Source organism: Gloeophyllum trabeum (genome assembly GCF_000344685.1).
Source record: "Gloeophyllum trabeum ATCC 11539 unplaced genomic scaffold GLOTRscaffold_00002, whole genome shotgun sequence".
Lineage (NCBI taxonomy): Eukaryota > Fungi > Basidiomycota > Agaricomycetes > Gloeophyllales > Gloeophyllaceae > Gloeophyllum > Gloeophyllum trabeum.
In genome coordinates, this window is record NW_006920411.1 from 2,648,212 (window position 1) to 2,671,162 (window position 22,951).

Here is a 22,951-nt window from a genome sequence, read left to right on the forward strand (position 1 = left end):
CAACAGTCCAAACGCCTCGGACACAGGCAAAGTCCAACGATTCGCGGTTGCCACAAGGAAGGCGAAGCCACGGAGTTTGCCGGTGTCCGCCACATTCCAAATACGCCAAAACACCCATCCAGGATCGTGCATCGCGAGTGTGCTCGGCGTACACCAAGTTTCCGTCAAGACTTTAAAGTGAGTACATGCCTCCGTTTCGTGTCGAGCGACGTCTAGAGTGGTTCCGAGATGCTGTTGGGCCGATGCTGAATGAATGAGACGAGCGAAATTGGAGGACGACGGGGTGGATGCGTTGGGTGCGGGTCGGATGGAGACGTCTCGGGATATTGATCTTTGGGTTCCTACGGGGCGACGGCTTGGATTGTTGTGCTCATTGAACGCTCGCAGATTTCACGATGGGTAGGGTTATCAGGGCTCAGAGGCGCTCGCACGCTATCGTACGTCCCATCCTCCTCTTTCCACAAGTACTCGTCGGATTGACCGGTCATTTGCGCCCAACAGTTCAAGTCGCACACCCACCACAGGAAGGCCCCTGCCCAGTACCGCGCCCTCGACTACTCTGAGCGCAATGGTTACATGCGGGGGATAATCAAGGAGATCATCCACGATCCTGGCCGGTGCGTATTCTCTCAATCCACTCTCTAAACCCCAGTTTGACATATCCACCCAGTGGTGCGCCTCTCGCCCGCGTCGTCTTCCGCGACCCCTACCGCTACAAGCTCCGCCAGGAGACCTTCATCGCCACCGAAGGCATGCACACGGGCGCCTTCGTCTACGCCGGCAAGAAGGCGACGCTCGCCGTCGGCAACGTCCTCCCGCTCTCGCAGTGCCCCGAGGGTACCATCGTCTGCAACGTCGAGGAGAAGGTCGGCGACCGCGGCGCGCTCGCGCGCACGTCCGGCAACTACGCGACCGTCATCGGCCACTCGCCCGAGGAGAACAAGACGCGCATCCGCCTGCCCAGCGGGTCGAAGAAGACCGTGTCTGGCAGCGCGCGTGCGACGATTGGGATCGTCGCTGGTGGTGGACGTATTGACAAGCCCTTGCTCAAGGCTGGTCGGGCGTACCACAAGTACAAGGCCAAGCGTTACAAGTACGTTCTCCCGAATAAGTGTACTATAGTCCAATTGTCGACGATTAACCCTCTCCTAGCTGGCCCCGTACTCGTGGTGTTGCTATGAACCCCGTCGACCATCCTCACGGTGGTGGTAACCACCAACATATTGGTAAGGCGTCCACGATCGCCCGCTCTGCCGTCCCTGGTCAGAAAGTCGGTCTTATTGCTGCTCGCCGGGTACGTAAATCACACTATGGTACAACTCGTACATCTGGCTCATGTGAGGTGCTAGACTGGTCTGTTACGTGGTACCGTCAAGGTCAAGGATGTGTAAGGGACTGTCAGAGATGGATCTCTTCACTTACTCCTTACCATGCTTTCGCTACCCGTCGCTTACAAAACTCATTGTATGCAACGACTTGCATATGCGTTCACGCTCATGCCCCATGCTATGCCGCTCTGCAATCCAGACTTGTACTTGCCTTGCTGTGGCTGATGTATTTCTGAGTGAATCAAGGTCGAATGGGATCTGGATCGAACTTACGTTGAGTATCTGGGTGGGTGCTGCCCAGCATCTCGTTGAGGTGGAATCGTGGAGACAACACAGCTTCAAGCTGGCGATAATACCCATAAGTTTGACCCAAACTGCCCTCAGATTCTATAGCCTGTTTCTATGAAGTATCAATACAAGATTTTGTTCTAAATGCACTTCCTCCATTTTCACCTCATCACTTCACTTCGCAGCATCCTCCATTTCTTTTCTCCACCTCTTCTGGATCTCAATAGTCTCCCGGAAAATCTTATACTTGGCTTCCAACAGCCTCTTCTCCTTGTCACTCGCCGCCGGCGGGATCAGCGTCCCTGGCGGTGTCATCTCGACCATGATATCCCACAAGCCCTGCGCCTGCGCCTTCGCGTCCGCCTTCGCACCCTTGCTCTCCATCTCCTCCCACTCGGCGGCGAAGCGCCCGAGCATCGCGCTCCCGAGGACGACGGCGATGCCCGCGTTCGCGGGCGTGACGACGGGCATCTTGCACGTGTTGGCGAGGAGCGCCATGAGCGCGCCGTTCTTCGCCTGCCCGCCGGACATGTAGATCGCGCGGATCGCGTGCCCCTTGGCGTTCATCTCGTCGACGATGTGGCGCGTCTGCAGGGCGATGGCTTCGAGGGTGACGTTGAACTTGCGCGCGAGGTCGCCGAGGCCGGCGTCCTGCGCGGGGGGTTAGCGGGGTGCGGAGCGCGGAGAGGGGCGACTGGGGAGGGCTTACGAGGGTGAGGCCCATGATTGCGCCGCGCATGCGCGGGTCGGCGATGGGCGAGCGATTTCCTAAGTCAGATTGGGTATCAGCTGCGAGCTGGGAGATCGCATCCATGTGCCTACCGTGCAGGTCGGGGTAGAAATGGAGGTCCTTGGTGAGCTCGGTGAACGTCTCCACCCCGTTCTCCTCCTTCATCTTCACGAGGGTATCATGGAGCACTGCAGCCAATGATCAGGAAAGGCGGAGATAGGATTGATGGAGCTCACCTTCGTGGATGTTCGTGTTCTCCTTCTCCGCCTTCTCTTGGAGCTCTTTGTACGCAGGGTGGGTGGTGATCATAAAGTCGATCAGCTGGCCCGTAGAGGACTGGCCGCCCTCGTTACACCACCATCCGGGGAAGAGCACATCCTACATATAGCAATAGCACAGGTCAGCACCCGACTAATAGGGGTGTTGACGCGCTGGCTTACCCTGTAAGGTCCCCATACACCATCCACGAACACACCTTCGGGGCTCTGCGGACGATTGTCAGGAGAAACGGGCAGCATGACCTAGGCTAGAGATTACCTGGACAACGTAACATGTACTTGTACCAGCGACGGCGGCGAGCCGCTGTCTGGACTCGTCGAGGGACGGTCTAACGTCTGACAGCTTACCATTCTCCTTATACCGCGCAGCGATCGTCCCTAGCCAGCCCGCATAGCTATGGGCCCCTGAGTACCCCACGAAACGGCCAGAGAACACTACGACTCACGCATCGATCACAGCGCTCCCCACAGGGGTTCCCTCGACGAGCCCGAGCTCCTGTGCCGCGCGCTTGCTGAGGCCCTTGCCCACGGGCAGGCCCGCGCTGAGCACGTCCCCGTCGGCGGCGCCCATCTGGCGGTAGTTCTCCCTGGAGAACTCGGGGAGGCCGATCTTTTCGAAGAAGTCGCCCTGCCAGCCGCCCTTGGCGGGCACGTACGAGCACTTGCACGCGATGGAGCAGACGGAGCGCGTGTTGTAGCCGGTCGCGCGGTAGCTGAGGAAGTCGGGGAGGTCGAAGAACTGGCAGCGCGCGAAGAGCTTGGGGTCCATGCGTCTTTTGAGCCAGAGCGTCTTCGGGACCTCCATCTCCAACTACGCAGCAGGGGGGAGTGAGATTGTTAGTAGAACTTCAGGGGGACGACTGACGTCGTGGTTGAAACCTACGCTCATGGTACCGCCGACATAGTCGAGCACGACGGAGCCCGTGCTGTTGATGAGCTCGGCCTCCTCCTCGGCGCGGTGGTCGGCCCAGAGAATGATGTTCCGGTCGCCGTTCTGGCCGAGCTGGTCGCCCTTTGTGACGACGACGGGCTCTGCGTTCTCGTCGGTGACGGCGAGCGAGCAGGTCGCATCGAAGCCGAGGCCCTTGACGGCGGACGCGGGGACCTTCGACTCTGCGAGGACGGCCTTGATGGTCTTTGCGATGGCGGCCCAGATCTCGTTGGTGGACTGCTCGAAGATGCGGTGGTCCTGCGGGTCGCGGAAGGTGGTGATGTTCTGCGTGGACGACGCGACGAGCGTGCCGTCTTTCTTGACAAGGCCTGCGCGCGCGGAGCCGGTGCCGACGTCGACGCCGATGTAGTAGCTTTCGCTGGCCATGGTTGTGGTAGAGATTTTCGAGTTCCGGATTACATACAGGAGGCCCGGCTATCCGGGCCGTCCGTGACATCAGGCGGGGGCTTCCACCTTCAGCCAGCCCGACCTTTCTCGTAGTGCGACTGCTCAGGCAAAAATAATAATGCAGCTGCGATGCTGATTGTGTTTCCAAGCTGGCGGCATGAAGCCCCTCGACTGGCAGAGATGCATCGGGCGAGAAGTCGCACAGCCACCCCGTCACGGATTGGCTGCATTAGGAAAATCCCGACGTCAAGGAGCATATAGTCTCTCGGTGTGTTGCATGGCTCTCTCATACTTGCGTTCGTCAAGCGAGTGTCGAGAACCTCCTACACACACTTGCAATCAAGGCAACATGCCTCTGGACCACTTCCGGCCCAAAGCATCTGAAGACTCAACGTAGAATCCGTCAGGCTTGCCTGTCCCGAGAACCAAGAGCCTTCATCATTGTCACTACGCAAAATACACAGAACTAGGGATACACCTCGATACACCCGCGAAAACCCTTTTCTAAGCTTATCAGTGCCTAGGCCGCGACCTTCTCATCAGGGTAAGAACCGGTGGTCTTAGTGGACCCATGGCTCGTCTCCTCCTCCTCCTCGTAAGTCATAAAGTCCTCGTTATCGATGTGCTTGTACCTGAACCAGAAGATAACGGTCTGGACAAAAAGCGCGATGGCCGGGCCGGCCCAAATCCAAATGAGATGAGGCTGGCAAAGAAACAAAGGCGGTTAGACCATCTACCCCATCCCAAAGCGCGCAATAATAAACTCACGTCGACAATCGCGGGAGAGAGGATCTCGCCGAGCGCAGACGAGAGCGCGGTCGTGAACAGGAAAATCGACATCACGAGCGACTTCATCGACTTGGGGCTGCGCGCATACGCCATCTCGTACGCCGTCACATTGCACAGACACTCGCTCAGCGCGCCGAGCGCGTAGTTCGGCACCTGCCACCACACGCTGATGGGCGACACGCCGCCGCCGTTGCTCGCGCACGTCGTTGCGTAGTACCCGCACGGGTTCGTCTCGTACACGCGGTACTGCACGATCGCGCCGATGACGCCCGAGATTGTCGCGATGAAGAAGCCGAGCGTCATCCGCCGGATGGGCCCGAACTGGATCTTGTACTTGCGCAGGAGGGGGTAGATGACGTGGCTCAGGATGGGGATGGCGACAATGATGGTCAGCGGATTGAAGTTGCCGAGCAGGTCGTTCGGGGCGCCCTTCGTGGTCATCGTAGACCCTGTTGGGAATTACCATGAGCTGATGATTCGAGCTGTAGGAAGAAGGAGAGCTGACCTTGGTTGTTAGCGACACTGCCGATACCACCGTCATTGATGTTGTAGATGGGGAAGTACAGGAAAATTTTGCACGCGTCGAACGTCCGGACGATATCGTCGACGAACTTATCGTTCCAGTCTATTGGCTTGCCTCGAAGTGTGGTGATGCCCTTCGCAGCAAGTTTCGACGGCTTCGCGGCATCCCAGAAGCCCTTCTTCCAGAATCGACCTTTGTTCTCCTTGGTGGCCAGGCTAGCGATCTTCACGACTCTTGTAAGCTCAGAGCCGCTGGGGGGTACCCGGACCGTGCGGGAATACAGGAATGCAAGGAGAACGGGGAGAAGCATGAACATGATCGTCGGCAGCAAGAACGCAAGCCAGTATCCGACGAGCTTCTCAGAGTACGTCGTCGCCAGCGCGAAGAAGGCACCGACGTTAATAAGCGCTGCAACGTCCGCCTCTCAGTATCCATTCTGGCGGGAAAGAGGGGGTGTAACTTACCGTAGAATATCAACATCAGGCGCTGGATCGTCGCCTCTGGGTCCACAATGACCTTTTCGCCCGACTTCTCGATCCTGGTGTACGGTTTTTGATGTGTGTACTGGTCCAGAAGCGTCGGAGCGACATTGGGCTTGAAGATACCAGCGCCGATAGCCAAGATGAATAAGCTGATGATGAACGGCGCAATACCCCTTCCTGCCTTCAGGACGCTCGGCAGAGCACCGAGTGTCATGATGATGTGCGCCACAAAGCAGACCAAGACGCCAATGACGATGGTCTTGAAGCGGCCGAGCTTGGTGTCGGCTACCCATGCACCGAATATGGGCACGACGTAGGCCAGGAACTGGAAGAGAAGCACGAATGCGTTGGCAAACTGAAGACCCTTGCCCAAAGCACCCGCTGTCTCCTCCGAGCCCTTTGGAGGAGCTCCAGCACCGTTACCTGATGCATTGTTAAGTAAATAGCTTCGGAATAGCGCTCAAGTACGCACCGTCCACAGGCAATGGGTACTCCATAAAGTTGGAGAACACCGTCTGAGCCCCGTAATACGAAGCTCGCTCCGAGAATTCCACAAAGCAGAACAACCAGCAGACCCAGGGGATGGAATCGGAGACCTTGCGGAGAGTCTTCAGCTCCTCCTCTGTGGGGACCGGGTATGGGTCGGCCTCATGCCCGTGGTCGGTGGTATGCGAGGGGATCGAGCCCACTACTTCCACATCGTCCCGCTTCTCATCGAATGACTTGCCTTTCTGGCTGAAGCTGTCGAGGACGAGCGCGTTGGGCTGGGTTGGCTGGATAATCTCGCGAGGGACCTGCGTCGACAGGATGTCCGTCGTGACGTGCTCAGCTGCGACTCCCGCTACGAATAGCTTCGCGTTAGAGCCTATAATTAGTAAACCGCAAGGTTTGAGAACATACACATTCTGGCTTCCTTTCAGAACAGGGTTCCAAGGTAGGCAAAGCAGTGGGGGGTTTGACCACGTCGCGGAGCCGGGAGGCAGGTCCCTCGCCAGGGATTCTTATTCTTATCCTGCGGGACCTCTGAGAAAAATGGCAACGGCCCATCATTACATCTTTCGTTATCAGCAGGCACGGAGCACGCGATACGGCACTCGTATCGTGCAGTGTTAGCGTCAGAGCCGCCACCTCGAACGAAGATTGACTCCGCCGAGAATAAGCTTAAGCTTATTGGTAAAGACACTCATGTGCATGGGTCGGAAATGGGGACACCACAGTCGGGCAAGCCATCCCCATGTGGTTGTTCGATAAAGGGGAAACGAGCCCATGAAATCGAGATTCGGGGCCAGAAACTATTCCACAGAGTGCAGCTGTGGGAGCCATCTCGTAGCGGCGCTTCACGGATGATAAGGCGGTCGTGTGCTAGTGCCCCCGAGAAGACCTTGTACATCCAGCCTTGCAACCCAACGATCTCGTGCCATGGTGGCGTCGCATGCCCGCGTACCACAATTTGTACCACAGCCCTACATGGATCCACGAAGGAGACTACGGCAATTGCTGATGGACATGCATCATATTCGTGCGGGTATTGATTGGTCGCTGAAATCGCGAGAGATAGCCCGCCGATGTCGGCTGCAACATTGTTGACCGACCCAGGTAGCAAGTGTACAGGCTATCAGCGCCAGGCACGCCGCTGGTGCTCGTGGTTCCTGGTGATCCGTTACGAAGAAAAGTAGAGAAGAGCTACGAATGTGACATATTCGCAATCCTGGCAATGGCGAACAGATCGGTGAATGTGGCCAATACGGTCCTAGTGGTATCACCATCCAGGGCAGGACATTGATTGGCACATGCATCGACCTGTTCGACAAAACGGATAGCACCCGAGCAAGTCGAAGGCGAGGGGAGGACAGAAAAAGTAGGCGGAAAGACTGGTGGTTGTAATTAGACTGCACACTGATCATGAATTATATACCTGCCAAGCGGCTTGTGAGTCATTTGCAAGTCATATTGAAGCCATCCTTCTGATACGTGCCATCTTCAGAGCGCTACGACTCTGATTGGTATCGGACTGGAGTTGAGCAGGCGCACGCCTACTCAAGAGATGGAATCAGCATATAAGAGTGTCGTGCTTCGAAGCCGCTGCCGCACTCAGGCCGAGGAGCACATCCTCTGGGTGTCATTAACACGTCAGGCACCTCCTCTTCAACTGGCGCGTAGATGACACCCTTCCTGTGCAGCGATATTGTAGACCCTCTGACCGGCACAGAACAGCTTGAATTCGACAATTCCGCTCGTCACTTAAGTAGTGCAACCCTTTTGGACCTAACTTCCAGGAAGAAAGGCAGAGGCGATTGTCACCTCTGCGAAGTAAGCCACAGCGGATGGAAGAAAAAGCATGAACTGTTTCGATCAACGCAGTATAGGGTCGTTCCGCCGCGCCATCCATTCCCTTCCGAACCTCATGCTCCGCAAGCCGCCTTGTAACCTGCTTGTACCGGAGCCCACAGGAATCCTCTCACCGAGATAGCCTGCTCAGTGCATAGATTTTGGGTGGAGAGCGCGAAAGTACATGTGCATGCGAGGACTACAGATATAGATGCCTATGAAGGGAGCATAACGACGAACAGCGAGACCCTCTAGTCCGAGGCGGTCGTTAATCGTGCTAGATGACGATCACCCTTTAGAACCTGCCTAGCTCCAGTGAAACGAAGAAATACGCACTGTAGATCAGCTGGCTGCTGTGGTGTACAATCCGTTTGATCTGACCCTCCTTCTCCAGATGCGCGATCGCGCGGCGGGCGAGACTGCCGTTGACTTTCAGACGCTCGATGAGGATACTCTGGGAGATGAAGCGGAAGGTCGGGACCTCCTTCATGATGCGGTCGTACGTGGCCTTGTCAAGGGCAACGGCGTGAGTCGCCTTGTCTTTGACCTTGCCCTTCGACCACTTCTTCTTCTTTGCAGACTTGCCTCCGCCGGAGGATGAGGGTGCTGCCGCCTTAGCCTTGGCCTGTGGGTCGAGCAGTCAGCGTCGGTTCATGAGAACTTCATCCGGATGACACGGAGCGCATCCACCCCGTTGCTGGCCCAGCACCGACAGAAACAGTGCCAAGTGGCCATGCAACGTGATGAACTACACTCTGCGACACTCATTAACAGAGAGACGTTACTCACCATCTTGATATGCGGCGGGGTCGTGAATGTCGATGAGCGGAAGCCTGCCTTGGAAGACGGCCTCGGACAGACTCCGACTCAAATTACCCTTCCATATCGGGTAATCTGTGGCGGGAGGTTTCCGCGGAGCGCAATACTTACGAGTAAGAAACACAATGCTCCTACACGTAGAGATGATCTGAGATCTGATGCATTCATAGACGAGGTCTGAGTACATGCATCCCGTGCAGACTGAATATACTGTGGTACCGTGTAATGCGCGCGCCACACTCGCTTCTACTAGCTTGCCACACCCTATCTCTACAAATCATAGATGCAATAGTTGAGAGAAATACTTACGGTGAACGGGTCATTTACCCACCGAAGACATCCACTTCCTCCATCGCGAGCGGAGGACTTTATCCGCATGAGGTACACAGGTAAGAGCGCTGTAGACCAACTCAATAGACCACTTAAGTGTACACTTCAATTGAGACCCTTACAGCACATCACATATCATGAATCTTCTAGGCAGTCCCTGCCGTCTAATCCAAAGAGATCAGTCGCAGTGGGCCTCAGTTATAAACCTGTCGAAAGAACTGAACAGCGAATATATAGGGAGACTTACCCATTCACAGACAAGCTGCACAATCTCACGTAACTCCTTGCCAGAAGACCCCAGAGTGTATCTGTCGAACCGGCGCTATGCTGACTCGTAATACGTCAGGATCCCATCTTCAGACCTCAGTATCAAGAATAGCCACGCCTGTCGGACAGAAACGAACAACTTCAAGACTAGATGACCAAGGTTCAGATGAGAAAGGATACCGGGACTTTATTGCTGACATACTCTGCTGTCCTCAGTAGCGCGATTGCCTGACTGACAGCTTGCGGGACATGGGAGGACAAAGCTTGATCCGGATTCAGCCTTTTGTCTCCAGTTAGCCAGGGCATTCTCTCTGGACCCACCCGGAGTAAGTAGTCTATATGAAGACGACTGAGTGACCAAAGAAAGGAATGGGCGTGGTGATTCTACTCACCTTTGTTATCGAAAACATCTTCGAATTCGACGACGGCGTAATCGACCTTGCCAGTCACCCACAACTCAAATCCCGAGGAGGGGTGAGCGATTTGAATCCCTTCTGCTTGGCCAGCCCTCATCTCCGGAAGAATGGCAACACGCCTCTGTTCGGACGATTCAGTTTCCGCTACTGCAAGCAATATTGCATTCATAATCATCCGTGTCCCTGGTGAGTGCTTCAAGTAAGCGTTCAGTCAGCTGAGCACGAGCGGCATTGAGAGTAGAGATTTGCAACTTCAACGTTTTCTGTTTCTGACAGCGGCACCACTAGCTCGGATACTTTCTCAGGTTGAAGAGAAGATGCTTCCTAACGACGCCAGTTCTCCTGTCCTCCGCTGTGACGGTCGAAAAGGACAGTTTGTGCGGCTCTTTACGAGTAAGGATACTTGCTGCGGTCTAATCAGAGAGAGGCTGGGCCCGCTTTTTCCTTGGTTCCTTGTAGAGTATATTCGAGAGCTGAGACGTGCTCTGAGATGCTGCTGAGCTCTGACTAGAGGGGATCCAGACAACTGAGCGCCATTGTCATCTTCGAGAGGTCAACTGGCGTATTCTAAATATTGCGCGTGTATTACCCCGTTCAGCCATGGTGACTGGCAAAGCGCAAGACGAGCACAGACGCCCTCGAGTTGTGGCAGTCGAAGCCACACCCGGCAATCAAACGTATTCTGTGTGTCCGGACCGGATAGTCTGTCGGTGGCAAAGTCGGCATTACCCGCGCCAGCAACTTTGAGCTGTATCTGTTGTAGGCTTGTAGCACTCCCGAGTCGCGTTTCTAGCACGCTGTGTGCGCCCTGGATCACTGAAAGAGGCCCGAATCCTTATGCAACCGAAGCTCGGAGCTGTGACTCCCTTGCTGAGTCTCCTGGCTGCTTCGAGTGCTCTCGCTGCCGGGTTAGACAAGACACACGGTGTTCACCCGAACCTTCTCTCTCAATACGTACCACTGAAGACCTCATCTTCACCGCAAACGTGGAAGTGCCTAGACGGGTCAAAGGAAATACTCTGGTCGTCTGTAAACGACGACTACTGTGACTGTCCAGACGGAAGTGATGAGCCAGGTGTGTTCCAGGGCGCAGATTCGCCAGCATTGGTGGGAAGCTGGACAGCGAACGCATAGGAACTGGCGCTTGCCCTAACAGTACATTCTACTGCCGAAATGAAGGACACCTTGGTTCGATCATTCCTGCTTCGAGAGTAAATGATGGGCTATGCGGTGAGGGCCAATCATTCTCGTGAAGAAGCTCAGCTGCTGAACGTTTGGTAGAGGCCGAGTGCTGTGACGGATCTGATGAATTACCGGGTGTGTGCCCGAACATCTGTAAGGAGGTCGGGGAAGCCTACCGGAAAGCGCAAGAGGAAGTGCGGAAAGTGCGGAAGAAGGCAGGTCGAAAGGACGCTTACCTTTACTTTCGCTCAAGGTCATCTCGCTTTGACTTCGCAGGGTTCCAAAATTAGGTCTTCATACATTGCATTTGCACAGAAAGAAAAGAAACGCCTGGAGGGGCTCATCGAGAGTACCACAGAAGAGATTGCGCAACGGCAAAAGGAAGTGGAGAGGCTTAGGGGTATGCAGCCTGCCCTACTGTCCCTCGCGTTGTAACTGACGTGCCTAGATATCGTTGAGCGTTCCGAATCATTATCCGCTGCTGCCCTGGAACATAAGAAGGCCTCTCGTATGTGCAGTCTCCCTGTCTCAGTTCAATTGCTCAAGTGGCGGTGTTAGCGTTATATGAAACCCTCATTGAGCATGCGAACGCCCTGAAATCCCTGCAGAGGGAACACAAAAAACACCTTGAGCGCAAAAAGGCGCTGGGGCAAATCCTCGACGCCCTGCGGACTGGGTACAATCCCAACTACCAGGATATGGCCGTACTCGAAGCCGTCCGCGGCTGGGAGAGTCTCGCCGGTCTGCCCCACATCAATGATGTAAGGAAGGAGGAAGAGGGCTCCGACGAGGGTGCTGTCGTCAAGACCGAGTCGGATGACGAGGAGGAACTCGATGAGGGTATGTGGACTGCTGAGGACCTGGAGAAAGACCTGGACAACCTCCTCAAGACCGACTATGTGTCGCTACTTCTCGAACACGAGAAGCATGTCAATTCGCCTATGACGGATTCTATTCGTGAGTAGTCCCTGATTGATATTGTCGCGTCCTTCCTTTTTGAACTTTGCCGGTAGTATTTGATCTCGCCGCCTATCTACCCGACGCGCTCGTTCCTCAATACGAGACTTTCCGAGAGACCGTCATCTCTTGGTTGCGGACCCTAGGTATCGTCCACCGTGGTGTAGATGACTCGGGCGGTATGGTCTCGTATCCTCTGTATAATGAGTTTGACCAACCTTCGCATATTCTCGTAAAGAAAACACAAAGTTGAGACAATCTCTGACTGAAGCGGAGCAAGCCTTGCGACGTGCCGAGAATGACAAGAAGAAGGCTGAAGATGACCTCAGTGATCTCTTTGACCCCGAAGGCTACGGCGCCCAGGGTGAGTGGAAGAAGCTCGAAGGTACATGCTTGGAGAAGGATGTCGGAGAGTAAGCGCTGTCTTCTAATGCATGACCTTTGGAGGACTGATGCACTTCTAGCTATACTTACGAGGTCTGCCTCTTCGACGAGGCCAGGCAAAAACCGAACAAGGGTGGTCAAACGTTCAGCTTAGGGTATATCAGCTTGATACATCCGCTGTTAATGTTGTCCTGACGATGCCTGGTAGGAAATTCCATTCTTGGAACCCGGATGCGCAGCCAGGTAACCCGGAGTACTACACCAAGCAGCTCTACAGGGGTGGCACCAAGTGCTGGAACGGTCCGAACCGTAGTGTCATGGTACGTCTTTCAGGTTGACTGCAAAGGCTCTCAGTGTCCCTGATAGACTCCGGTTGCTTCCCGCAGCTTATCTTGTCTTGTGGGACGGAGAACGCGATTCATACCGTCGCGGAACCTGAGAAGTGCGAGTACCACTTAACGGGGACTACGCCAGCGTTGTGTCTTCCCTTCGACTCTTCATCGGAAGAAAAGAGAGATGAGTTGTAGAGTTACAGTGATTAGATATGTGTATGGACTTCCATGATACTGTCTGAGTGTGTTGGCTAGTGAGGCTATCTCATGTTCTGATTGAGATTTCTTGGTCAAAGTTGGGTGTGAGGTGGTCAGGTTGTTGCAACATTTGCTCTTCAGAGATGCCGGACGCTGAATAGTTTAGATGGATAAAACATACCTCTCATGAGGGTCAGTCAAAGGTTCAACTCCTTTTTCCAGAGGGAATGCCCATATACGGCTGTAAGGAAACAAAGACCAAACAGCCCAGCCAAATAAGTGTACACAGGTGTCAATACAGGTAAATATGGACCTCCAATGTCAAACACGTTCGTGTTGATCGGCTTGCCACAACATTTCACGTCCGTCGGTCCCACTGCAGCCTCGGCGGTTACGTATACCCCCAACATAACGTGCTTCGCGTGGTTGTGTGGTTAGACTTATAGTTCAGTCGTGCTTCTTCTTCGCGCTGCACCGGTACTCATTGGCACTTTTCTTCAAGTTGCTGCATCAGAAGGTGTCATATCTCTGGTCCATGTGCCACATTTCGCTAGCCCTCAAGTCAAGTCATTCATAGTTGTCTGGCTGCTCTGATTGAGTGATCTGACAGTCCTAGCAAATCTCTGGTAGGTCACTATCTTGGTTTTTGTGTTTACAACAAGCTAATGTGAAATTCGACTCTGCACCAGAGTTCACAACTACCCTAAGCAGTACAGGCCCTATCTGATATCTGCAGTATGTTCTCAGTGGATTACTAAAAGATGGTTTTGACTTTATGATATAGTTTCCCTGTGTCCCTCCTGTCCCCCAGAGGAATAAAAGCATCAAATTTGATCTCTGAGCTTGAGATGGAACAGTAGGTTGACTGCTACAGCATGTAACAGAAGCATGACTTTAATATGTGCATATAGTCAGCTGGCCAGAAGATTCAGTGCTTCTAAGAGTTCAGAGGAAAGGTATATCTCTGAGTTACATCATCTCACCTTTCAATATCTTTTAACCTGGAATTAGATCACCGTCAAAGGAGAACAGCAATATCATTGAATCTGCTGTTGTACCAAGAATCACAAAGTCACCATTGGAACCATTGCGGCTTGAGAATTCTCCTGAGGTATGCCTTTATTTTGGCTGATTTATGTCTATTTAAAACAGTCTTGCTCACATATAATGAAAGATGGATTCCCCTTTGTCACAACAGAAGGAAGACTCAAAACATAAGTTATTTGCTGGAGTATTAATCACAAGCCCCCCTCTGTCCAAAGATACCACCTTGGTCCCAAAATCTGAGTCACTGGTGAGTAAAATCATGAAAATACAATAGGAGAGCCTGAGCATCATAAATTACCTTATAGCATTCAGGTGGTAAGCTTACAACGGCACCTCAGGCTTCTCGTACTCTACCTGATGTCTCATCAAAATCGCTTCATGCACCTCTGCCAGCCCACAATTCTGTAGGGGACAAGCCACACCTTCCCTCTCGGGCTCTAGATCCGAAGGTACCAGAGCAATCAGCCCCTACAATGACTTCAAATACTGCAATAAACCACAGCCCGTTCAGTCTAGCAGCCGCTCTCTCCCTTACTTTCGCCAACAACAAGCATCACGAGCCACCTGCAGGAACTATTTCTCGTGCTGTTGCACCTGTGATTCCGCAGAAACGGAAGGCTCAAGTCCTCAAACCGCACAGGCTTCTCCGACGGAAGGCTGATGTGATCGCAAAGCAGAAAGAGATCGACGCACAGCTTTCAAACGTTCCGGCGAATGCCATTATTAGCCCGGAAGAGTTTGATTCCGCACTGGAGACAGAAGTCGCGCCCGTATCATTAAGCTCAAATCGTGCCGCACTCTGGTCCAAGGTTGACTCCAGGCATCCAGACCTTTTGCAGCTGGTCACGGGGCCAGACTTGCAGAAGCATCCTCGCAATGACGATTCGCAGACCGAGCACGACTTCTCGACGGAGAGCAACAGACTGGTACCGAGACAGGGCGTCCTGATAAACGCTCAAGAACGTCCTCGTATAGTTCCGCATCAATCTCGGACCGTGATGTTCGCGGAGAGACTAGAGAGCATGTTCGGCTTCGGAAGCCTTGACAGAGGCTCGTCCAAGAGAAAACCCGGCAAGGTAAGTTTATTTGTGCTTTGCCAGTTGAACAACGACATCTAGGCGGCGGCATCGCAGTGATGCATATTGCACTCGATGGGCTTTTTTGGGGTAGTATAAATCAGCATATGGTGTACTGACTCACTTGCGCGTCACTATAGGCTAGGAACTATACCCTTCGCTCGAGGTATGGTTCACCCGCCACCGGCGCAGCATTTGCCTTGCAGGAGGATGGTGCTGCTGCGAGCGAGCCCGAGAGCGGCGCTGTGACGGAGAGCACCGCAGATTATTTCGACCAGGACGAGGAGGCGTTCTCGCTTGTACTGGAGAATCCTCTTGGGAATGACGAGACCGAGGCCCGATCAGCAGTTCCATTGCTCACATCAGAGCCAGCTATCCTCGCAGAAGAACCTAGGGCAGCCAGTGCAGCATCTTCAACCTACGTTCCACTGGTTGGCGAAGTCGACAAGCCTTCCAGTTACAAGTTGGACCTTGCTATTATCGACGATTGGGTCAAGGCTCTCCTGAAACTGGCCAAAGGTAAAATCAGACTTGAGCGGGAGGTAAGTCCTATGGATCAGTAGTTCTTTCTCTTAGTGTTAGCTGCTGACACTGAAGCGGCGGCAGGATATGCAGTTCATCAGCAACATTCTAGAAGAAGTCAAGCATGCACTGGCATCTCTTGATCCTGAAATCCTACAGGTTAGCAAAGGCGACGTCCGTGGACCTGTAGTAGAGGGCTAACGCACCTTCGTTATTAGAGTTCGGGCTTACGACAAGCCATCACCGACATAAGCCAGCTGCCAAAAAATGATATACCCTTCGATGATGAACACGGCTTACGTGCACGAGCAACGGAGCTACTTGGGCTTGCACAATCGCAGCAAACAGCGTAGCTTGAAGTCTTCGAACTCTGGGGCAGAGACACTCCGTTTCGTGATGTACCCTAGCAATAGATTTGTCCATAGACTACTGCATGATAATTGTTGTCAGAACTGTCATCTCCGTGACCGAAATGTGTAATGACTCGACCAACCTGACAGGTGGAACATGCTGATGATGTACAGTTGGACCGCAGCATCCATCGTCAGGCGAAGAAGCGGAAAAAAAAGACTATGTATAATATTGACAAACTACTAAGTAGTATACTGTATACACATACACACAAGACACGACATTCTTGATTAGTTGCGCGGCAGGTCATGAAAGTCAATGGATATGGATCGTGCAGGAGAGATGGAAACAGGGACGTTGCAGGGGAGAATGAGGAAATCTGGCCCAAAGCACGCAGCCTCGAGAAGTCGTAAACAATCATAATGTAACGTTGAACGCAAACATGAGAAAACATTGGAAATGGGTTTATGGTTTGGAGAAATAACACGAGGGCTCCATGGACCGGTATAAATTACCTTTAACGCCTCCAACTTCCACAGTAATACACACCATCCTCGCATCGTACACAGCGCCCACAACCACGTTTTCCCATTCTAATCTTCGTTCCGCATTCTATTTGGTATTTGCAGATGGGAACCCAACCTCAGGGACTTCCCATGCTGTCATCCCGGTCATCGACGCTCCCAACGCTGTATAAACTCTGTGTATCAGAGCCATTGGGCCGGATCGTCGGCTCGTCGTCCGTCTCTCCGTCATACTCCGTCTCCGTGTCGCCAGCTTCTGACGCTGAATCGACGGAGGAGTAGCGCGAGTGCGTGGACGCGCCAGACGAGGAACCCCGATGGAGAACCTGCGGGCGGACGTTCGGGGTCTTGGACGGATGGTCTGCCTCGCTCCCTTCGGAGGCCCTCGGAGGAGCCGGTGAGGCATGCGACTTGCATGAACCCACATGATCGCCGTAAGTGTCGACTGCACCCATGGCCTGCATCGGGGCTGCAGGCCTCGTGTCCGACACTGTTAGCGGCAACGGAGTGGGTTCGCACGGGTCCTTCCGGTTCTGCTGCGACGGCGACTGGGAGAAGATGATGAGCTGCTCGGCGTAGCGCTGCATCTCGTCGGGCGTGATCATCAGGTTGAAGTTGTTCAGTAAGAGGAACTGCAGCTCGAGCTGGTTCAACTCCGCCTGCGGGAGGCCTCCGACCTATAGAGCGTGCGGCCACTCAGGATGTGCAGCGCGTTTAGGGGCAATTCAAGGTTACGTACCTTCGCGTACCGCGAATTCGTGTAGAATACATCACTGAAAAACTTGCTCGCTACGGTGACACCAGCGATTACCAGCCGGTGAATATTGTACGAATCGATCACGAACGTCTTGCCGGTGGCTTCCTGGGTCAACTTGCTCATCCGATCGAAGTAGACAAGCAGACTCAGGAACACCTCGTTTGTCGTTGGGCAATATTTCAGTATACGCAGGAGGTACGCTTCGAGTGAGATGGTGGGAATGTTGCGAGCATGGAAGGCTAGGGAAGATGACGGTACGGAAAGGGCGGTTTTCGAAGCGGTTGTCAAGGTATCCCATACAGGCGAGTGTGGCGCATTATCGGAAACGGAGGACGAGCGAGAATGGGACTGGAACGTAGGAGAGGTGGGAGAGGAAGTGCCCAGCGCGTCATTGGTAGCGGCGATCTGGGTTAGGAGGGATGCCAGGAGCTTAAGGAGGTCGGTCGAGGGGTATGTGTGGATGTCAAATCCGGGCGAGTCCGCTTTCGTCTCGGGAGTCTTTGACTGACTGGGGGCAGGGGAAGAGCCAGACTTAGCCGATGAATGCTCCACTGAAGGAGCCTTGGCCGGTGGACCCACTCCTCCTACGGGTATGGATGCCGTCCTGCTGTGCGACGTCGACGCCGCTGATGAGGACGATGAAGTTTGCAGTGGCGGCCGAATTCGGTGCGACTGGGGCGGAGACGAGGCCACACTGGACGCCCTGCTCGCGGAAGGGGTTGTCGATGATGATGATGCGGAAGAGTACGTCGTCGACGTCGAAGAGGAGGCCGCCTTGCGGGGAAGCGGTCTCGACGGGCGAGAAGAGGATCCGGAAGAATGGACAGAAGGCGCTCTATGGTGACTGTCAGACGGGTTGTGCTGCAGAGCAGGGGCCAGCGCGAGCATGATATTGTCTTTGAGGAGAGCGACGGACGTTAACGTTTAGAGTGCGTTCAAGAGCGAGAGCAACGACGAGCAAAGGTGCTTGAACGACGAGGAGAATGGTATGGTAATATAGCAGGTGTAGAAGGGACTTTGACGTTTGCGAGAAGATATAATCGAAAGTGTATCCTGTTGAGCGAAAAAAGCAAGCATCCACTTGTGACCGTCAACGTGACGGCGTGACCGGAACGCGAACATGCGCGGGTTCGGCGCCACAATCCCCTCCTGCCACTCCATCATCCCTCCGATGCCGACTCAACCGCGCCCCAGCCGCCCTCGGAATGCAACCGCCTCGCCTAGCATTACCCCCATTACATCGTAGCGAAACCTGCGCGGCGGGCTACCGTCGCTGATGATGGTGGCGCCAGTACTCGTCCAGTCGCGCCGCCCTTCCCCGCAAACCATACTCGTCATCAAACGGAACCTCCGGCAATTCTCCCAGCTGCGCTATACTTGCCCATAGCCGTGTGCTCTGTTTCCGCCGATGCAGCGTCATCGCGGGATGCATAAGCAGGCATGTAGCGCAAACCAATCAGCTTCTGCGCATGTTCTATCTACAGAGAGCATGGTACTCGCCTCGAGCGCGGCTTGGTTCAAACTCTCTTTCTGTCGTTCGATGTCATGTAGAACGTTGCTCAAATGTATTAGGTCCTATGCGCGTCAATGAATGACCCATTCCATGTTATCCGAGGACTTACGTCGCGGCCAGTGACTGTTTTACCCTTGACAAGTCTCTGGATTGACCTCACCCATTCCTGAACATCTGGCGTCTGTCCCGCGATTGAGCCCCGGCCGAAAGATCCCGACATACTATCGTTAGCATTCGAATTGATGCAGCATTCTTCTCCCGTTTCATATCGCGTGGTCTCGATGGGTCCAAGCTCTGTGGGTGTATCACATCCCTGTGAACCTGATACTGAAATAGTTTGACAGGTTTGCCTAGTCGGGGTGTCTTCGTCTGGGGCTCTGGCTTCCCCAGAGGAAGTGTTCAGAGCATGAGGCAGCGGCGTCTCGCTCGGGCGCGTCGATGCTGCCTGACTGTGCACCTATGATCGGCGGTCAACGTCCGCTTCCAATCCATCCAATCAGGAGTGCGATTCTGTCAAATCAAACTGGCATTGCTCGGCGTCAAAGAAACCAGCATTCGTCGACAGATCAAACGTTCATCGCCCTTCACAGCACAAGCCCCTAAACAAAGCAGGCGGCGCTCACCTTCCTCAAAATGCTTCTCTTCGGCTTCGCGTCGAGAGCGCCAGGGGCGCGCACCCCGGGCCCAAAGCACTCCTCCAGTTTCCCGACGAACCTGACCGCCTTCGACGGATCAGCGACGATGCGCGGGCGTTTAGCCTCTCGGAGCGCCTCGCCCTCGTCTTCTCCACTGCCGTCGAGCGCTTCACGGACAGCCCTCATGACATTGACCCGATCCGCTGCCTCGGCGACCCTCGTAGACTTCCTGAACCGGACAGGCGCGACCTGCGTCTCAAGCGCCGCGTCCAAATCCTCGTCTAAGGCCTCGACCGTATGCGACTTCCTCTTCTCCCTGGTGGGCGCCTGGTCCGCCAGCTGCAGGTGATCTTTCCTCGCCCGTAGCTCGCGCGCCCTCGACGGCGACGGGGGTGCGACTCTGCGAACTATCTCCACCACCGGTACGAGCTTCTTGGGCGGCTCGCGTGGTTTATTATGAAGCGCTGCAGCATTAAATGCTGCGACTAAGCTTCCCGGGCCCGAGAGCTCAAGGCCGTTTGATATTTGGCGGGCTACCGACGGCGTCAACGAATGCCTGTCCGCTGGCGGTGACTGCGACGGACAAATAGCGGGAGAAGCTTCGCCTCCGTCTTCGACATCGCTACCCACTTGATGTCTATGTTTGCGTGAGATGGAGTCTTCATCAGCTATACCAGCGAGTCTCGTGGACCGTCGTGGCCAGGCTGTCCATTCCTCCTTTGTCGAGGGTAACTGGTCAGATTGCAGAGCTCGTCTTGAGGGTCTTGCGGGTGGTGTCGTGATCTCAACACCGTCAAAGATCAGCTTGTGCTGGCGTATGCTGAGGAGAATATTGGATTGTGCGATGATGGGGCTTGAGTCCCCTGTGCCAGATGGAGATGTTTGAGGCTTGTCCGACTTTGGAGAAGCATTGGTCGACTTTAGTTTTGGCCTCCTGCTAGGAAAGTGATTAGCCTAGCAGAGCTTTGGACTCTGAGTTCGGAGCAATCATTCCATACCTCTTTGCATTTGGTGTCCTTGATGATTTCAAATGAACAATATGTTTGGATTGTTTGTCCTCGTCATCAGAGTCCTTGCAATTTACTGGAGGTTCCAGGACTGTCCAGCCCGGGAGATCATCTTGGGAGCTGTGATCGCACTTCCCTTCTGGGCCAGTCTCTAGAGTTGTAGGAGATATAATTGTAGTAGTACAGGTTGGATTGTCACTGATGCTTGTACTTCTGGCAGAAGCAGAGATAGCAGAGGAGGATGCTACTAGTAGCCCATATCAGTGGTGAAATTTGGTAATTTGACGATATCAGTGATTGGACCATACCTGAATATAAGCCCAGTGATGGAGTCATAGTCGAAGAGTCTGCCAGCAATGATGAAACCCAGCTGGCTCTGGCTGGGTATTGAGGGCTAACAGAACGTGGCATGATGCAAGGATTGGCAAGAATAGTTGACAAGATATGTTGCAGATCAGCCAAGGCCAGAAATCACAGTGGATGACTGGGACTGTTGATTTCAACAAAGCTGATGAAGTATTTTCTGGAGGATAGTTGGCAATAAAGAAAGTTGCAGACAAAGACACTTGATTGTGGAGCTAAACAGGAGCAAGGTGGGGCCAGAAACAAAATTGATGGATGATCAGCGCTCACTTTTATATGGCTGCAATGTTTGGCCTTATTGACAAATATTTGTGACACTCTTCTTGTCTTCTCATGAATTCTATTGAGATATCAAGATTTCCCACACAGGTGAAGTCTAGAACCATGGCCCAGGCCAGTACCAGGCCATTCCAACATGATGGCATTGCAATTCCCAAGGTTGGATAGCACTACAGCAGGACCCTGAATTAGTGAACTGCATGAGTTCATGTAATCTGTGCAGGTTAGTGAAATGCACAGGTCCAGGTAACCCATGTGGGTCACAGGTAGGGGTACTTGTGGGTATGGGTACGGGTTGCATTGGGCTGTACCTGTGACCCGCTCACGCCTCCAGAGTCCATTTGACATTGCACTCACATGTCCCTACCCACATCTCCCCGAGTCTATTTGATGTCACAATCACATGCTCTCAGGCTAGGATTGGTTCAAGATGTTTTCTTGATTTAAATCCGGACTTCCTACCATCCGCGATGCAAATGCGGCCCCTGCGAAGCTTTAGCTCCAAGGTCGGATGCTCTGGAGTGACTCAGGATGCGACTCCATGAAGAATTAACTTTGGCGTCCATGGTCCTCTGTCTCGTTGTGCATCATCCACATTTCCAACTTTCAGCACTTCCCCTCCTTCATCTCAGTCAAATTACTGAGCTTGCGGATGTAAATCCACAGCCATGAGGCCAGCATCAGTCAGCGAGCAGCCGGAGATAATTAGCATGTGACTCGCATGTCGCATGGCTTGATGGAAAGGTTTAGGGCAGGTACTGATGCATCCAAGCGACCTCTGGCAGTTAGGACAAGCCTGTGGTGATACAAGGAAATCATATGGTATGTGGTATAGCAGCAGAGGAGTGCTGAGCGGTCAGGGAATTGCGGCAATTATTTGTTATTTATCTCTGAGCAATTTCTGAGTCATTTCTGGAGTATAAAATCCATGATGTAGAGTAAAGTAAAAACAAGTTTGATCTTCACCATTTCAGTGCATCAGAGTTACAGTCTTGGTGACCCGTGAAAGTCCGAACACATCGAACTTAGCGAATTATAATCAATCCTAGCTTTGCCAATAGGTCTGACTCATCGAATTAAATATCTCCGCCATCGAACATTAACTCCTGTGAGTGCTGGTTTAAAGAAATAAATTAACAGAGCATCTTTAGTCCAGTACCACCCCACGTGCATGATCCTATGAGAGGTGTCGGTGCCTGCAGTCTGGTCTTTTAGCGATCTTCAGAGATAAATACTCTGGAGCATCAGAGCATTGTTTGTTTTAGGCATCAAGATTTTATTATTCTAGGTCTTCCTACAGACTCCACCATGTCATCTTACTCCTCCCCTCTCCCTCAAACTGTATGATTACCCTTCAGTCATCTTAGACCACCTCCACCCATACCACTGGGTGCGATAGGTTATTTCCCTTGGTCTTTGTGGTTGTTGTGTGTTAGTGAATATCAGTGTACCTGTACCCAACCCATAGACATGGGTTTGCACATGGGTGTGATACAGTACAGGTACACACCAGGACACCCATGGGTGTACCCGTGCAGTTCCCTAGTGCAGGTGCAGGTGGGTATAGGTACAGGTCACATTTGGTGCCACTGATGTAGTGAATAGCACAGGTATATGCCTGGGTGTCTGAGGCATAACTGTACCTGTATCCATGCTCAACCCATTTTGACAGGTTGGATAAGGTGTGGGTTGGGTCATGGGCTTCAGTTTTAAAAATGTAGCGTCACAGTGTTGAAATAATCCTAGCAAGCAGAAGATGAGCACACTTGCCCCAAGCCTGAGCGGTCAGCTGCCCAAAGGGCAATAACATACTGTACATTGAGTAGATACAACAAATATATAAGATTTTCTTTTCACCTTATCAGTCAGGCCCACCTGCAGTGGCCCCCCCTGACCAGCACATGTTA

The 22,951-nt window shown here is 53.3% G+C and overlaps 7 protein-coding genes and 1 pseudogene across 8 annotated transcripts; 4 read left to right on the forward strand and 4 right to left on the reverse strand.

Moving 5' to 3' along the window:
* The first annotated feature begins 34 nt into the window (after positions 1–34).
* Positions 35–1,601, forward strand: GLOTRDRAFT_136497 (60S ribosomal protein L2/L8). Its single transcript, XM_007864410.1, has 6 exons — positions 35–177; positions 388–437; positions 502–617; positions 671–1,093; positions 1,153–1,294; positions 1,350–1,601. Exons 2-6 carry the CDS (start codon positions 396–398, stop codon positions 1,389–1,391), a joined length of 765 nt encoding a protein of 254 aa, XP_007862601.1. The 5' UTR covers positions 35–177; positions 388–395; the 3' UTR covers positions 1,392–1,601.
* A 53-nt stretch (positions 1,602–1,654) lies between these two features.
* GLOTRDRAFT_71331 (Pentulose kinase) lies at positions 1,655–3,951 on the reverse strand. Its single transcript, XM_007864411.1, has 8 exons — positions 3,508–3,951; positions 3,071–3,435; positions 2,884–3,019; positions 2,787–2,831; positions 2,583–2,724; positions 2,439–2,534; positions 2,326–2,384; positions 1,655–2,267 (listed from the first exon to the last, which is right to left on the reverse strand). Exons 1-8 carry the CDS (start codon positions 3,940–3,942, stop codon positions 1,791–1,793), a joined length of 1,755 nt encoding a protein of 584 aa, XP_007862602.1. The 5' UTR covers positions 3,943–3,951; the 3' UTR covers positions 1,655–1,790.
* Positions 3,952–4,380: 429 nt separating this feature from the next.
* GLOTRDRAFT_114304 (MFS peptide transporter) lies at positions 4,381–7,178 on the reverse strand (the record flags this gene model as incomplete). Its single annotated transcript, XM_007864412.1, has 6 exons — positions 4,381–4,666; positions 4,732–5,201; positions 5,258–5,683; positions 5,740–6,180; positions 6,230–6,404; positions 7,146–7,178. 6 exons carry the CDS (start codon positions 7,176–7,178, stop codon positions 4,484–4,486), a joined length of 1,728 nt encoding a protein of 575 aa, XP_007862603.1. The 3' UTR covers positions 4,381–4,483.
* An 898-nt stretch (positions 7,179–8,076) lies between these two features.
* On the reverse strand, positions 8,077–8,898 carry GLOTRDRAFT_109812 (ribosomal protein S25). Its single transcript, XM_007864413.1, has 3 exons — positions 8,875–8,898; positions 8,422–8,710; positions 8,077–8,362 (listed from the first exon to the last, which is right to left on the reverse strand). The coding sequence occupies exons 1-3, from the start codon at positions 8,875–8,877 to the stop codon at positions 8,337–8,339; spliced, it is 318 nt and encodes a 105-aa protein (XP_007862604.1). The 5' UTR covers positions 8,878–8,898; the 3' UTR covers positions 8,077–8,336.
* Positions 8,899–10,654: 1,756 nt separating this feature from the next.
* GLOTRDRAFT_98561 (uncharacterized protein) lies at positions 10,655–13,071 on the forward strand. The gene is made up of 11 exons (XM_007864414.1): positions 10,655–10,992; positions 11,052–11,147; positions 11,199–11,314; positions 11,376–11,499; positions 11,548–11,607; positions 11,658–12,056; positions 12,113–12,235; positions 12,295–12,469; positions 12,521–12,595; positions 12,649–12,760; positions 12,827–13,071. Exons 1-11 carry the CDS (start codon positions 10,755–10,757, stop codon positions 12,965–12,967), a joined length of 1,659 nt encoding a protein of 552 aa, XP_007862605.1. The 5' UTR covers positions 10,655–10,754; the 3' UTR covers positions 12,968–13,071.
* A 50-nt stretch (positions 13,072–13,121) lies between these two features.
* On the forward strand, positions 13,122–13,195 carry GLOTRDRAFT_t29 (annotated as a pseudogene). Its single transcript has one exon. The product of its transcript is annotated as a tRNA-OTHER (tRNA).
* A 126-nt stretch (positions 13,196–13,321) lies between these two features.
* Positions 13,322–15,968, forward strand: GLOTRDRAFT_119687 (uncharacterized protein; the record flags this gene model as incomplete). Its single annotated transcript, XM_007864415.1, has 11 exons — positions 13,322–13,415; positions 13,473–13,596; positions 13,660–13,705; positions 13,755–13,826; positions 13,882–13,926; positions 13,982–14,081; positions 14,145–14,264; positions 14,323–15,093; positions 15,234–15,635; positions 15,700–15,774; positions 15,834–15,968. The coding sequence occupies exons 4-11, from the start codon at positions 13,819–13,821 to the stop codon at positions 15,966–15,968; spliced, it is 1,656 nt and encodes a 551-aa protein (XP_007862606.1). The 5' UTR covers positions 13,322–13,415; positions 13,473–13,596; positions 13,660–13,705; positions 13,755–13,818.
* Positions 15,969–16,144: 176 nt separating this feature from the next.
* On the reverse strand, positions 16,145–18,176 carry GLOTRDRAFT_55906 (cyclin-domain-containing protein). Its single transcript, XM_007863725.1, has 2 exons — positions 17,230–18,176; positions 16,145–17,167 (listed from the first exon to the last, which is right to left on the reverse strand). The coding sequence occupies exons 1-2, from the start codon at positions 18,133–18,135 to the stop codon at positions 16,610–16,612; spliced, it is 1,464 nt and encodes a 487-aa protein (XP_007861916.1). The 5' UTR covers positions 18,136–18,176; the 3' UTR covers positions 16,145–16,609.
* Between the last annotated feature and the right edge of the window lie 4,775 nt (positions 18,177–22,951).